This window comes from Sander vitreus, chromosome 21 (genome assembly GCF_031162955.1).
Source record: "Sander vitreus isolate 19-12246 chromosome 21, sanVit1, whole genome shotgun sequence".
Classification (NCBI taxonomy): domain Eukaryota; kingdom Metazoa; phylum Chordata; class Actinopteri; order Perciformes; family Percidae; genus Sander; species Sander vitreus.
In genome coordinates this window covers 12846247-12861346 of record NC_135875.1, presented here as the reverse complement: position 1 = coordinate 12861346, position 15100 = coordinate 12846247, and the positions used below count along the sequence as shown (strand labels likewise).

General features: G+C 39.4%; 2 protein-coding genes and 1 long non-coding RNA gene across 8 annotated transcripts in view; all 3 read right to left on the bottom strand.

The window, feature by feature from the left end:
• The window catches only part of plce1 (phospholipase C, epsilon 1), an 80892-nt gene extending 80403 nt beyond the window's left edge, over window positions 1-489 (bottom strand). For all 5 annotated transcript variants that reach the window (XM_078278561.1, XM_078278563.1, XM_078278564.1 and 2 more), the window contains exon 1: window positions 384-489. The gene's annotated coding sequence lies outside the window, so the exon portion shown is untranslated. The remainder of the gene's footprint in view (window positions 1-383) is intronic.
• A 3881-nt stretch (window positions 490-4370) lies between these two features.
• Window positions 4371-15059, bottom strand: slc35g1 (solute carrier family 35 member G1). The gene is made up of 5 exons (XM_078279531.1): window positions 14555-15059; window positions 9916-10096; window positions 8883-9017; window positions 8033-8229; window positions 4371-7222 (listed from the first exon to the last, which is right to left on the bottom strand). The coding sequence occupies exons 1-5, from the start codon at window positions 14859-14861 to the stop codon at window positions 6810-6812; spliced, it is 1233 nt and encodes a 410-aa protein (XP_078135657.1). The 5' UTR covers window positions 14862-15059; the 3' UTR covers window positions 4371-6809.
• On the bottom strand, window positions 11824-14544 carry LOC144536407 (uncharacterized). 2 transcript variants are annotated; one of them, XR_013503747.1, is made up of 2 exons: window positions 13492-14544; window positions 11824-12187 (listed from the first exon to the last, which is right to left on the bottom strand). It is a non-coding gene; the product is annotated as an uncharacterized LOC144536407 (long non-coding RNA). The 2 variants fall into 2 exon arrangements; XR_013503746.1 differs by having other exon boundaries at window positions 13497-14544.
• Window positions 15060-15100: the final 41 nt, after the last annotated feature.

The window sequence follows — 15100 nt, the reverse complement described above, 5'->3', positions numbered from 1 at the left end:
ATAGTTAGAAAGCTTTTTTAACACCAAGAGACCCCCCCATAAAGAAACGCCTGCAACCTCATTTGGTAAGAGTGTGTTTCTGCTGTGAGTTTCAGAGGAGATTATTTCAGTTTGCTGTTCCGGATAAAATGAGTCAAGCTAACAACCACATTTTAACTAACGTTACATTCATTTCTAGTACCAGACGAGCCCAAATGCTAAAACATTACTATAAGCTTAGCTAATGATGAGTGACTTCGGGATTTGGGAACCACTGACACCTTTAAGCAACTTCACAAACAAACCGCACTCACGACCAAAAAGACTCGTGCAACGCAACCCATGAAAAGGTGTCTAAACGTGTATTGACGTGACAGTTTGAGGATGTGGTGACACAAACTTACCGACCAATGTTGTCAAATCCAGTTAGAACTAATGTAAACTTCGCATACTACTGACTACTTCAACACATGTTCTGCTAACTCTTGGTAGATGTCTCACTTCACAACTCTCGAGACAGTTGATGCAGTAGCTCGAGCTGCGGTGGGAAACCGCTTTCTCGGATACCTTCAGGTGCTCCTCGGAATACTGTACTCCAAATTCAAAAATCAAGATTCAAAGGTCTTTTGGTTATGTCAAATGGGCCCGAGCCCCTTGTACTATTTTGCCGACTGTAGGACTCATAGAACAGACATTTTGTTCATTAGTTATGTAAAACATAGGCTATCTGATTGATGTAATAGTTCCAGGTATAGCTAACATGTCAGTCCAAGTGCTGGGAAAACTGTGCAAATAGGACAAGATGTATGTGATGTTTTATATAAATAGTAAAGCAACGAATGCCACAGATTTTTATTTTGCAGGCTGGTAGCTCAGTAACAATCAGAGGACAGTGTAATAATAAACAGTATGTTAGGTTACACCGGTTACACACTGCCCTCCAACCTGGCAAAATGGGACCCCTAAAGCCCTAGATTCATCAATTGTTTTTAAATAATTTGATTACTTGCTAATGTGTTTCCAGAATGTGCACCACTAACATACAATATTTTCTAAGGTGTGTCCTGCATTATTACCTAATCTCGTGCCTGTCTCGTAGAGGGGCACTGTGTAGTTATAAGACTTTAATTAGCCTATATTGTAGTTTATATTGTGTTTATGTGGTGCATATTGCTTAATTTAGTAGCACAAATTATCGGACAATCAGAAAAACTCTAAGACCAGATAGCGTTATTCCAGCAAAGAAGAATTAGTTGGCAGTGCTGCTTCCATTTATAACATGCTGTGTGCACTGCACTGGATGGGAACTTGGAGGCAGATATGCAATGCACAGATGGTATGTCACTCATGTCACCTATAGGCTATAGGCATATAGGGTAAGTCACTGTTACTTCAGTGTTTGATTTATGTAATAAATGCAAGATATAATGTATTTAATCATGCTCCTGTCATGACTGTTTTATATAGGGGTGAGGGAAAAAATTGATACAGCATAGTATCGCGATATTTTCCTTGGCAATACTGGATCGAGACACAGACGCCAAGTATCGATCTATTATTATATATGTTATATATATATGTTGGTCAGTTCGTCTGCTTGACAATCCCATTTTGCAGCAATGAAAGTGAAGTGAGATGAACAAACAGATAAGTTTATCTTTTTAGATAAAGCAGATGTTGACAAAGTTTCCTTTTGGGGACATACAGTATTTTGAAATTGGGAAAAAAATTGAAGTTGGGGAAAAAAAGGTAATAAATTGCAATATATCGCAGAAGATTGCAATATGTTTAAACTCACAATAATATCGTATCGTGACATACGTATCGTAATGATATTGTATCGTGAGGCCTCTGGTGTTTCCCACCCCTAGTTTTATATGAGCCTAATAGTAAAATATCCAACAGCACGTGAATGCTGCATCTTCTCTCCCAGTAGCCAACTGAGCTGCGGACAGGAGAACAATAACTGCGGCTCTGTGTGTGTGTGTGTGTCACCACATTGGAATGTCTGGCAACAATTTCGCACCATATAGTCGTGCAGCATGTCCTATACATCGTTCAAAAAAAGTGTTTTATAGCATTTCACCACATACCTTAAGTAAGTTAACGCGTCCAATATTTTATCGACCTGTTAAGTCCGCCTCTATTTGGTTTAAGCCATCACATAAATAAATTGGCTAATGACTAGGCTACTTGACAAAATAACTTCTTCCAGTGCAGGTTTACACCACATGAGAGACACCTCGTTTCATCCATCAGTTGCCGTGCTTGGACCGTCTGGCTCTGGCCCATAATCTGCCCATCTAGAACAGATGCCTTACCTCAGCCGAAACAGACAGATTTCTATCTGGGACAATTGTAATAATTTGTTAAATGTGTCTGGCAAAGGCAGGTTTCGCGCATCATATCCATTGCATGTGGTTTCATTGCTTTCCTGGTAGCACGATTGCTTTGTTATTATTATTATTATTCTGATAAGTGAATAGAAAGTAATTGCAGTTGTGCAGTTGTTCCGCCTCTGGACTCACCGCCGCCCCACCCCCGAGACAGCGAAAGCACGTGCTTAAGAGATATGCCCTATTCTACTTTACAGCCTATAACTGCATTTATTTAAACTTGGAAAATGAGGGATTATTTTCCAATTCTCTCCCGCTCCACTGATGGAAAGTATTGTGCCATCCGTCAAGAATGTGCAACCCTTCCGTTCCTACAACTCTCCTCCACCCAGGAGCGTGCAAACCTTTGGGAATCCCCAGCTCCCTGATAAAAAAGAGGGGAGGGTGTGGTTGATTTTATTAATGTCCCAGCATATCTTTATTTTAGCCACACCATAACAGCTGATGTGGCTTTAGACATTCCAAAAGCATTACTTTGTAAACAACAAGAAAACAAAGTGTAGATAAGGAAGGGAGAGACTGGAGAACTTGCCCTGCTTACCTTTTTATAAGTTTTAGAAATGGTCCAATGTCAGCAAATAATGCAAGACAACACACCTACAGGCCAATCTGAAAAATACGCATGTGTGTGTGAGAGAGTATTGACAAGCAAAGTAAATATGATGTAGTGATAACACTGAATCTTGTCAGATATCTTGTACACACACCTTTGACCTTATCTGATATTATGAGTAGGCCTACATGTTCTTCCAGTCTCCAATTTGTTTAACCTTACAGGCTGTTTGCTTCTCTTATTTTTCTGTTTCATTCTTAAAAGCCTATCTTTTATTTATATAAAAAGTTAATAACAATTTAAATGACTCTGAAACCTGAATAAACACAGCTTGTTCATTGAGTTTGAGTTGATAAAACCAATATCTTACACTACAACAACTATTAAAGTTTCAGGTGAAGTTGCATTCAAGAGCAAACTCCTTGTTTTTGTGGATCCTGCCCTCTACTGTCAGTAAAGGTTCATTACATGTGCAGAACATCCAATGCAATAATTAAATTACTGATAATAATAGTAGGCCCTATTGATCATAGCAGATGCACCATCACTACTACGACTATATAATACATATAACCAAAAAAAAATACATCCTACTATAATCCTTGGAGTAAGTTATTTGTAGCCTATATGACCCTTATCAATATGGGTATATTGTATATGTTTTGCGCTTTAGAGAAATTGATGTTGATTGCATGTTGAAATTGAGAACACAGAAGAAATAAAAATAGTAGTAGTTGTAGTAGTAGTAGTGATAAAGATTTAGGCGGAAGATTAAAAAAAAACTAGTTTTCTTTTTTTTTCAAGACATCTTTAGCATCAAGTTAGTCCTAATTCTCCCCTACAACAAAGAGCTACTCTGTTCTAGTTCAGCCTCATCACACTTCTTAGCTCAGCGCTCAGCTAAGGAATTACCCTGCAACCGAGCCTAGATCCAGAGTAAGGTTTATGACACTGTCTGTATGCTGTTAGCCCTTTATGTAAGGTACGAGCCTTTGTTTTGCTAAATATAAGTTATGTTGGGACACAATGAAACGCAGCCATTCTGCATGAATACACAATGCCTCACAACTGTGTACAAACAAAGGGGGAAATATACAAAGGTGTAATGTTCAAAGAGACAAAGAAACCTGCATGCACGCGTACACACAATGACTACAATCCACTCAGCCAGATACTATTCTGAGCACCCCTGTCAACAGCTACCTGACTCAGTGGTTTGTGCCATTGTCACCTATCGAGTCTTTAGCAGAGCTAGGGTAAGGCCATGGGCTTTTGGGACAATGACGCAAGTAGAGACAATGCCTCTACACAGTTTGGGTCTGTTCCACAAGTTTCAGTCATGTTTGAAAGATATAGTGACGTATGAAAAAGAAACCTGCCTGCAGAAGTTTGACAGCAGAGAAATAACCTTCCCTCAGGAGACAAGTCAAGACCACAAGCAATAAGAGTTATACATTCATATAGAATTTATTATGAAATCATAGTATACTAAATATAATCAATCACTATGCAGAAATATATACATCTTACAGAATGTCAATGTAATACATTACAGAAACAGTAAAATAAATACTATTAAAGCATAGTGTAAAAACCCTAAACATTGCTTCTTCTGTAAGGTTTATAGGTCCTGAAACAAATGTTTATCTAACCATTTGAGAGAAATACAACACATTGTGCTTACACTACCAGCATTTAAGTCAAACTAATATACTGAGAGGTAAAAATCGTCAAATTAGCTTCTGAACACCTGAAGTGACCATGACAGCCTACTGTACCACGAACAAAGATTAAAAAATGTCACAGTGCCTTTAAATAAAATATGATACTGGGATCACATGTGATAGGCCAATTTTATTTTATTTCACACTTTGATGTTACTGTTCATCAGTTGAAAGATTAATTATTTCCCAGGGCTTGTTGTAAAATGAACCCAAATTAATCATTTAACTATATTCTCCCTACAACTAACTGGTAGGATCAAAATTGTATTTGTTATTAATAACTGATATTGGTAATTAAATACCTTACCAGTTCTAATCATAATAACCACAGCAAATTAAATGGGAATAAAAATCAAATAAGCTCTAATAGGAGATTGCTTTTCTCCAGCATGGAAAGGTCTCTGATATCACACTGTGCCACCCCCTATAGGACCATTGTAAAGCTAAATGAAATGAAATGAAATATTCCTCTTGGAATCTGTGTGTGAGAATTAACGAAACAAACATACATTACTGTCATAGGAAGAGTCACATAAGACTATGCAGCTGGGCACAGTAGTCTTGTGTACCACAACCTTTTAGTGGAAGTACAAGACCCAATATTGCTTTTTAGCACAATATCTTTTTGCTCTAAAAATATACATTATATTATGAGCTCAAGAGCTTAAGACTATTTTTCTTATTTCTCAGCCAGGTACTGTACATCTAACGTACTTATGGATGATCATGAGGTGACTACAGACATCCTCTACCTGGCACAAGAATCACAGATTCACCGAGGCAATCACAAAAACAAGGATGCTCAAGTGTAAAACCTCAGCATCACCTTTTTAGTTTTAGTGACAAAGTGGGACTGTTGCTACTATTCAACTGAGTGATGCATGGTATGTTTGAATTGAACAACCTGCACTGTTTTGATGTAGTTTCATCTCTCATCTTTCCTCTCTTGGAAGAGGAAGTTATCATCTAGCAACCTGTGTGTGCAGCTGTTTGGATGCTCACTTTATTTGTCGAATTACAGTGGCAGCCGGATACTGTTACTTTTTCTACTCTATAGCAAAGACAAAGTGCAAACAACACCGCTCTTTGAGCATCATGGAATATAAATATATTTTGAGACTGTTGAGAGCACTAATTCAATGCTTTAAGATGACAGTAAATACTAGCCAACATGATAAGAGTTGACTCCTCCTGAGATGAAGAAATGTGTGCAGCCTTCAGTGTGGGGATAGCGGCCATGCCTTAGGTGCCTCATTAAAAATGCTGTTAGGCTTTATCTTTGAAAGAAAATCATTAGTCATTGGGTCGACTTTTTTTCCAGAAGCACCCTACTTCATATTCACATCACAGCTGGCAGCTGGCCAGGTGTGATTGCTGGTTACTGAGCAGTTCCACTAAGGGAAGCTGGAGGTTAAAGTTCCCTACTTAAGGCACTTCAAAGATATTGTTAAGAAATTAGTCACTATTAGCTTATAATCGTGTACTATATTAGATGGGATAGGGATGACAGAAGCAAAATAAAATCAAAAATCACGAAGGAATAAATTCTTCATGGATTGGATTCAGGTGTAATTCATATTTGGGCATTATAAGCCATTATAAGCAAGAGATCCCTGAGTAAATTGTACAGCTGTTTCGAATTTAAAATTGTAACCAAATTTGGGATTTTATTTTCATCTTTTATATATTTTTTTGTTGACTCAAATATCTGTGATGTTTTTCTAATACACATGTATCTAAGTGCTAATACAGCTTATTTGGTTTGCATTACATTTCCTTTTTTTTTTTTTTTTTGACAAAGTGATCCTAGCTGCATTGTCAGCACCACAAATATATTGAGCATTTTTTGCAGATACTCATTCGATAGTGCTTTGTGCATACCACAATAAAAATTAAATATGGAGTATACTATTTTTTAGTATAATATTATTGCCAAGTTTTGTAACACATTATGGATGGTCCCAATGCAATAAACCTCTCTCTTTGGCTATTGTGTTCAGGTTAAAGCAAATAAAAACACATTTTTAACTCTCCAATGAGGTTAAACCTTCTCACAGGTTTACGCAAGAGTAACAAGTAAACTACAGAATTAAGAACATATGATAGGGAGAAAAAAAAAGATAGTAATACCAAAGTATTCTATGTTGTTTCTCCTTCTCAGCTCTTGCGAGAGCTGCTGTACCACTTCTGGAGTGCTACTCCACTAGTGCTCGCCACGACGCACAGCGCCCCTCCGAGGCTCCACATTGTTGGTGCACGGTTGAGGAAAATGAACTGGAAGATGAACGCCAGCACCACATCGATAGTCCTCATCAGAGCCACAGGTCCAGCCTTCTCAATCTGGAGGGCCTTTGTGAGGAAGCACTGGCCAGCGATACCCAGGACAGCAATCAGCATCAGCAGCCAGCGATCACGGCCACAGTATGGGATTTTCCACTCCCCCAGGACGGATACTGTGATGATGCACTCGATGAAACCGATGACAGCGTAGTACCAGACAGAGAGGTAGTAATGGACGCTCTTCCCCATCTTGCGAAGGACAACAAATGTAAAAGCAGCCCCAATAGCTCCTATGATTAAAAAAAAAATAAGAGACTGAATGAATAGAGCCATTAGAAGAAGAATTAAAATTAATAAAACAATAAGAAAGACATATGAGACTTAAAGGACAAATAACATATACTTTCAAATTCACTACTTCATGGCTCCATACCTGAAATATTTGAGTTAATTAACTTAAACTTGTTCATTTGAGTTTCTTTACTCCTGGATTGCCTATTTCTCTGATATGTTCTGCCATGCCTTATTACTCAAGCACTCAACTTGGAATTTAGATTATAAAAAGAACTGCTCCATTTTTCTCTATCCTATTTTGGGGGCCAAAGTTCAACTTAGTTGCACTTAGAAAACATGGAAAATAAGGGGAATGAACTCTGCCATGGCGCAGCTGCTGAAGAGATCATAGATGGCGCGCTATTCGAAATAACAGCCTTTCTCTGTGAAATGTTTCACTTGCGCATTGTGTGTGAAAGGCGGGTTATTCACGAAGGATTGTGAGATTAATCATCAGTTGCAGTGTGCTGTAAAGAAGTTACTTAGGACTGTAGAAGTAAAAGAAAACTTAGTAACAAAGTGAAGCTTCTAAATCATTGGTCGATCTTCATTTGGGACCCATTTTGAGACACTTGGTAAGCGCAAAAGAAAACTGTTGTTTGCGAGAGGAGACATAGCTAGTTGCCATGGTAATCCTGACTGACAGATGGGCAAGGAGTCTGAACAGATTTGCCAACATCATACTTCTTCCTGAATGATTCTACCTACTTATTATGGTCAAACAAACATTACTGGTATGAAACTGTGTTCATTATTAATCGTATCACCTGCAAAGGCAGCAATAGTCCCCTTAATGTGGTTAGCATAGTTGCCCTCAATGCCACGCCGATGGTCGCCAAAGAGAAATGGCGGTCGGGCGATGAGGAGGACTCCAGTGATGGTAAAAACAGTGAAGACACAGTCCCAGATTGTACATCTCTCCTTCAGGAAGATCCAGGCCAGCAGGGAGGTAAAGACTGGATTACTGAAAGAGAGAGAGAGATTGATAGAGGTGAGAACACTTGGGAAAAGTAAGACATGTCTGGGTACATTTAAATAAATAAATCATACAGGGAAGATGAGAGATGAGGTATTCCAGATCTTGAATGATTTACTGAGAGGGAGAGATAATCATGTAAGGAGTAAGGAAAATGTTGGAAAGTAGGAATGAAAAAGGTGACAGGCGTACAATTCAGGGAAGATAGGATCTATTTGTAGTATTTAGGGCTGGGCGATATGGAGAAAATCAAATATCACGATATTTTTGACCAAATACCTCAATATCAATACCGCAACGATATTGTAATGTTGACTATCGGTGCTTTCACAAAATATTTACACAGTGAGATTTTTGATAAATAATCATCAGTAATGTGGATATAATGACTAAGTGGGTAAAGGCAAATAATAGAACAGTTACAACAGTCGGGTAAGTTCAGAAAATGACATCACTTTACTGTAATGCAGCCTTTAAAACCAGGAAACTAATATGGCAACACTTATGCCATATTACTATATCCAAATCTAAAATGGTATCTAGTCTCATATCACAATATCGATATAATATTTATATATATCGCCCAGCTCTAGTAGTATTAGTAAAAAATTCCACTAATCCACAATTAATTAAGTTCCTACCTGAACATGATGACTGTGGCGTCGGCTAGCGGCATCTGCTGAACAGCATAGAAGAGCAGGATCATGGCATTGGAGCCAATGAAACCCCGAAGCACCAAATAGATGCGTTTGTCTCTGGGACCAAGGAAACCTGTCCTGGAGGAGCAGAGATATGAAGATGATGGATGAATGAATGACTGGATGGATGGATGGATGGAAGATGAGACTGACTGACAGAGGAAGTAATAAACAGAATTTTAGAATTTTTAGTGAGCAGAGAGATGACAAATGACTGGACGTCTGGATAGACAGATGGGTAAGTAATGTGGAGATGACAGTGATGAATGGACAAACGGATTGGAGAAGGAGAGTTGGTTATGTAGACAACGTATGGATGGGTGGATAGATGGATGAATAGGTAAATGAATGAATAGAAGTACTGGCGGCAGTCTTTGGGAATTAAGTTCATCTTTGATTCTTGGGGTCACAATGTGATTCTAAAGTGAACTGGTTTTCTATCCATCCATGCAAAGAAGCGACTCACAATAAGCAAGTGGAATAAATGGACAGAGAGTAAAATTAATGATCGTTAGACGCTATCTTCTTTCCCGTCATAAACTTTCAATTACTTGTGTTTTTTTTTATTTAGTTTGCTGGAGGGCACGTTATTGTATACATTGTGACATAATATTTTTACCTGGATTGTTTTAAACATTATAAAAAAATATATATATTTACACTACTAAGATTGTGCCTCTGGTGCAAAGGAGCCTGGGAGAAATACTGGACACCATCTTTAAAACATGCAAAGTATTTAATTTCACTGCACATAAGTTACAATATGTTATTATTGAACACAAATGTAGAAATCCCCCTAGAAAATTGCTGGCAGGGATATGAATACCTTGCTGCTGAGCTTAAGCACCTAAGCTAATCACAACATATACATTGGTGGTTTGAAATAAAGACTGTTTGGGAGTAAATGCATGTGTAAATCTTACACCTGGGATTAACGTTTTACTGTCTAACCGTGGAAATCTAAATGTTTGCTTACTTGTGGTAGATGAGTAAGGGCATAGTAAAGAGCATCTGGAAGAAGCAGCGTATGGCGCTGATCTCAATGGCGTGGACCCCCTCGATGGTTTTCACCAAGAGTGCAATGGTGGAGAAGAAAACTGTGGACAGGAAAGCATAGAACAAACCAAGACCTGGACATCTGTTTGGTTTCTCTGTGTCTGAAAAAATTAGAAAAAAAGGAGCGAGTCAAAGAACAGATAGTTAAGGTGGGGGAGCAGATATGTATGAGGGATGAGGGAGAGAGAAAGGGGGCCTGAATGGGAATCACTGTTCCACATTTCATTTAAAAAAAATATTGCTTATTATATTATGCTTATGTTGATATAGTAATAGCACGATGGAGCAGTGAAGTTGAAAATATGTTATTGAACTCCATGTGGCCTGGGTACAAAATTCAGATCTGCAAAAGACAGTGGTGTAGTGTTTGCAAACCCTGCCTGTGGAACAATAAACTGATATGCTTATGGAGATTACATTCCAACCTGAGGTCACTCAGACATCTTTCTTTGTATTTATCCACAATGTGTAGTCTACTTAAGGTTTTACTTATCATATACAGTATTTGTTTTCTTAATCTTGCACTAAGCCAAATACATCTTTTTTATTCTTAGTTCCACTCTTATGCCTAGTAGACACAGGCAGGAAGATTATTACAGTGCTTACTGCATTAGTATTACATAGGCCTGTCGCGATAGTCAATAAATCAATAAATCGCACGTAGAGCTCGATAATTTTCCGGCCACAATAATTTCCATTTGCATGCTTGTCTCGGTTCCTTAGCGTAACCAGAAGTGAACCCTCTTGTCAATCGCATGGTCTTTGTGTGGTGAGGCGGGACTCCTGGCGGAGAGAGAGAGAGAGAGAGAGAGAGAGAGAGAGACAGAGAAAACGCTAGTTGAGAGTTGGAGCAGGGTTTCCCCAGCACTTTGCAGTTAAGGTACCATAAAAAAAAAAGGTATATGAGCGATATCTGCCGTGTTACTCGGCGTCCCGTTTCCTCTCTTTCATTCCAGTTGACAACCTGCAGGTGGAGGCGGTGGAGACAGGCTCGGACATACACGCCGCTGTGGACTTGTCAATCTCGCAAGTGGTTTCAGGAAAGTTGCTGCATGTGTCCGGCAATGCACAGAACATTAACCGGTACAAGCCTACAGCTGTCCGCGGACACGGAGTGCGACAACTGTGTCAGAGGCTCCCAGACAGTGAACTGAGACACCTGCTGGTCAGTCAACGGTTAATGATTGGTTATTTAATTTCATTGTGCTTTCTTTTGGAAGGCTGGCTGCCAAAAATCGCCACCTACTAGCTAATTAATTAGCCTGAGGTAAACGATAGCTATCAGTAAACAGAAGTGACGTGGTGGCTGGCATTTGGTGTGTGCGCCAGTGTTTGTGTGTGTGTGCGTGCACCAGTGTTTGTGTGTGTGTGTGTGTGTGTGTGTGTGTGTGTGTGTTGGCCCACCCCCGCGAAGCTCCGACCTGCAGACAGCAGAGGAGCAGAAGAAAGTAGCTGCACCTTCGCCAAAATGAAGACTGAAAAACAGAACTATTTTGGTACAAACATTTACTCGCCATGTGGCAGATAGCCACATAAATATAGATAGATATAATTTATTAATTATATATTATAAACTTAACACAAAAAGTAAGGAAATTTGTGTTTGGTAGATTATTTCTCTGTGGTAACAATGTTTTTTAGCAATAAATCTTATACCGTTGGAAAGCCTGTTTAGTTCAATTTCAAATGGTGCCCCATTTGTAAGGAACATGCATTTGTGGAAAAAATTTGCCAAATTTTCTCTGCCAATGCCAAATAGCTTATTCTGCCATTAACTCGTTTGGTGTTTGGTGGATTGGATGATTGAAGTTTGAAGAAACAAGACATATTGGCAATTGAACAATTTATTCATTTCACAAACAGGAGCCTCAGTAGGGTGTGGAAGAACCATACACAGCCACAACAGCCTGGCACCTCCTCCTCATGCTGGTCACCAGCCTGGTCTCACACTGCTGTGGGATGGCATCCCATTCTTCAACCAGCATTTGTCACAAGTCAGCCAACGTGGTTGTGTTGGTCACTCTGGCACGAACAGCACGCCCAAGCTGATGAAGTGTTCAGTGGGGTTGAGGTCAGGACTGCTGGCAGGCCATTCCATCCTCTCCACTCCCACATTCTGGAGGTAGTCTCTGATAAACCCCACCCTGTGGGGGTGAGCATTGTCATCTTGGAGGATAGAGTTCGGTCCCAGACTGTGGAGATATGGGATTGCCGCTGGTTACAGAATCTCATCTCTATATCTCTCTATATTGAGATTTCCTCCAATGATAACAAGCCTTGTTTTTCCAGTGAGGGAGATGCCGCCCCACACCATCACACTGCCTCCACCAAAAGGTGTTACTCTATCTGTGCAGCAATCATCATAGTGTTCTCCGCGTCTTTGTCTCCACACTTTGACCCTATGATCCAACTGCCGTAGGCAGAATCATCCAATCCACAAAACACCAAATGAGTCAATGGCAGAATAAGCTGTTTGGCATTGGCAGAGAAGATTTTTAATGGGCGCAACCCACATACTCAGCGCTAGGGTTGGGCATCGTTTGGATTTTAACGATACTGATTCCAATTCTGATTCTTCCTTTCGATTCCGGTTCTTATCGATTCTCGATTCCGATTCTTTGAGGGGTGGAGTTGAAACGGGTCACATGCTTATTTTCACAAATAAGAGGAAAGTTCTATTTTGATTCAATGGTGGTTTGCAGTTTTACCGCTTTTTCAATGTAAAATAAAGCCACACTAGAGCGCTGCTTACTGTGCTCCAAGGCTGCAACACAACAAGCGCCTGGCCGCTACGGAAACCAAAACTTGCGCATGTTAAATTAGGAAGCGATGATCGGATTTGAAACCAAACGATTCCAATATTGAAACGATTCCAAGTAGGAATCGGTTCTCGATGCCTAACCCTACTCCACCAAACACAAATTTCCTTACTTTTTGTGCTAAGTTTATATATGTTTAATAAATAATTGTTAAATGTAGTACAGAGTCTGTAGTCTATCGCACAAACACTCTTCGAATGCTGCAAACATTTGACAGCCAGTACAAACTAACTGGGAGAACATACGTGTCACAAACGGCAATTCCACAACTGTACAACATACTAAAGGAGATCAAAGACATATTGTGGATATTTAAAATGTCTTCCAGTTCCAGCGTTAACTATTCTTTAGAAATAAAAGTTTATTGATCTTTGAAAAGGTGTACCTGCATTATTATGCCATTATCATTATATTAGATGAAAATGGTCTCAGAACGACAATATTATCGTTTATCGCAGTAATTTCTCCGACAATTTATCGTCCAGCAAAATTTGTCATCTGACAGGCCTAGTATTACATTCATTTTTTTATTACAAGTAGCTTGAAATCAATACAATTCTGTAATACATTATATCATAATATAATCACTTCACTGAACATCTGTAAACAATATAATGAATTACTGTCCAAATAATTGCTGTCTAAAATACTATCTTTTGGCTTGAGAATACTTATACCTTACTCAGTCAAGATGTGTGTCATTTATCACCACCTAGTCCTACAAAAAGGTACACAAAGGGAAGTGGACATCCAGGGGCATTGGGTTCATTTCTCACTTCCTTGTAAACTTCCAAATAAAGCCAAATCATCGTTCTTCCTCATTTCAAGTTACACAGGGGAAAAAACCTACTATACTATAACACCTTTTTTGTTGGTCAGCACTTACTTATGAAACTAGAGCATGAGCAAAATATATTCAGATCACCATTGTCTCCATAAGGATGGAAAACAAGGTCTTTTTTTTTTCTTTCAACTGTGATAGTTACTATACGTAAGTGCACAGTCATCTCTAAGTTTCAAGTTTATTTCATTTATATAGCACTTTAAAAGCAAAGAAGCTTGCACCAAAGTGCTTCACAAAGACAAAAAACACATGTAGACCAGCATAAAACACATAGCTGTGCATATATACCTAGATGTGGTGGAAATATTAAGAAGATTTACACAGAAACAAGTTGAAACACAATTGAAAGCCAGAGAATATATATGGGTCTTAAGGATGATGCAAATGTTAGGGTGGCTTACAGCAAATGTGCATCATATTAGTTTATTATTAGGCATAACACGTAAATTAAGGGTATTCGTTGTCCGTTTATTCTGAAATAATAAACGACCATAATAAACATTATATCTTGTATATAACATAACTCACATTATTGAGGCACACTACTGTGACGTAAAGCATATGATGAAATTACGTAATTTGTGTCAGCCCTAAAGAAAAATAAATATATTTTTTTAAAAAGTGTGAAGTGACTGTGCTTTCCCTCAACTATATCCCTGCTAATATTGGCTATTAGCCTCCACGTGATATCAGCACTGATTATACATGACGTTACACGGTTGTATAACGTAAAGGCTACGCAGGAAGCCATTGGTTCTCAGCTGCCGCTTAACACTGCATTTTCTTCCCATCAGAAACAAAATGCACTAACATGTGGTGGGAAGATGGAGACACGTATCCCTTAGATGCCGTTAAACAAAACCAGCTAAGTGCGTTAAACGCGTGCTCTTTTCTACCTTCATGTGCGCTTCCGTCTCGGGATGCGAGCCTGCTTCTGACGCAAAACGCCGGCGGGCAAAGTGTTTTCTTTTCGCTCCCTTCCAGAGAATTGTCGCTTCCTCTCGCTCCCTCAGCACCAACGTCGTAATCACACGACACATGGCAGTTACTTTGCAAGTGAATCCTCGCTGCTGTCCGTTCATCATCGCCACTCTCGTCGCCGCTGTTTGTGTCATCATGGCTGTCAACTTTGTGAAACACTACACTAACGCCGTCCTCTATGTACAAAGCCCGCTCATGTGTACTGTGGTTACAGTCGCCCATGGTAAGATGTGACGGCTGGGCGGCAGCATGCCTTGGACAGAATGCTGTCCGCTTTCTTCGGTGCCCTGAGTGAGTGAGAAGATAAGGTTAATGACTAACCTTGGTGTCAGGATACTAAGGTTACTTTACCCACAGGGGGGCAGAACTGAACCTAACCCAAACCAACAACTCTGCTGGACAACTATGAGATTACCTAACGTTTACGCCCATAGCAGAGGCAGTGGAGATTTGAACCAACC

Excerpts from the sequence above, each read along its gene's own strand:
- slc35g1 (XM_078279531.1), bottom strand. The coding sequence starts at position 14,861 with ATGGGCGACTGTAACCACAGTACACATGAGCGGGCTTTGTACATAGAG. Across the intron at positions 10,097-14,554 it reads AGACGGAAGCGCACATGAAG|ACACAGAGAAACCAAACAGA; the intron begins GTAGAAAAGAGC and ends TAATTTTTTCAG. Across the intron at positions 7,223-8,032 it reads GACTATTGCTGCCTTTGCAG|GAGCTATTGGGGCTGCTTTT; the intron begins GTGATACGATTA and ends TTTTAATCATAG.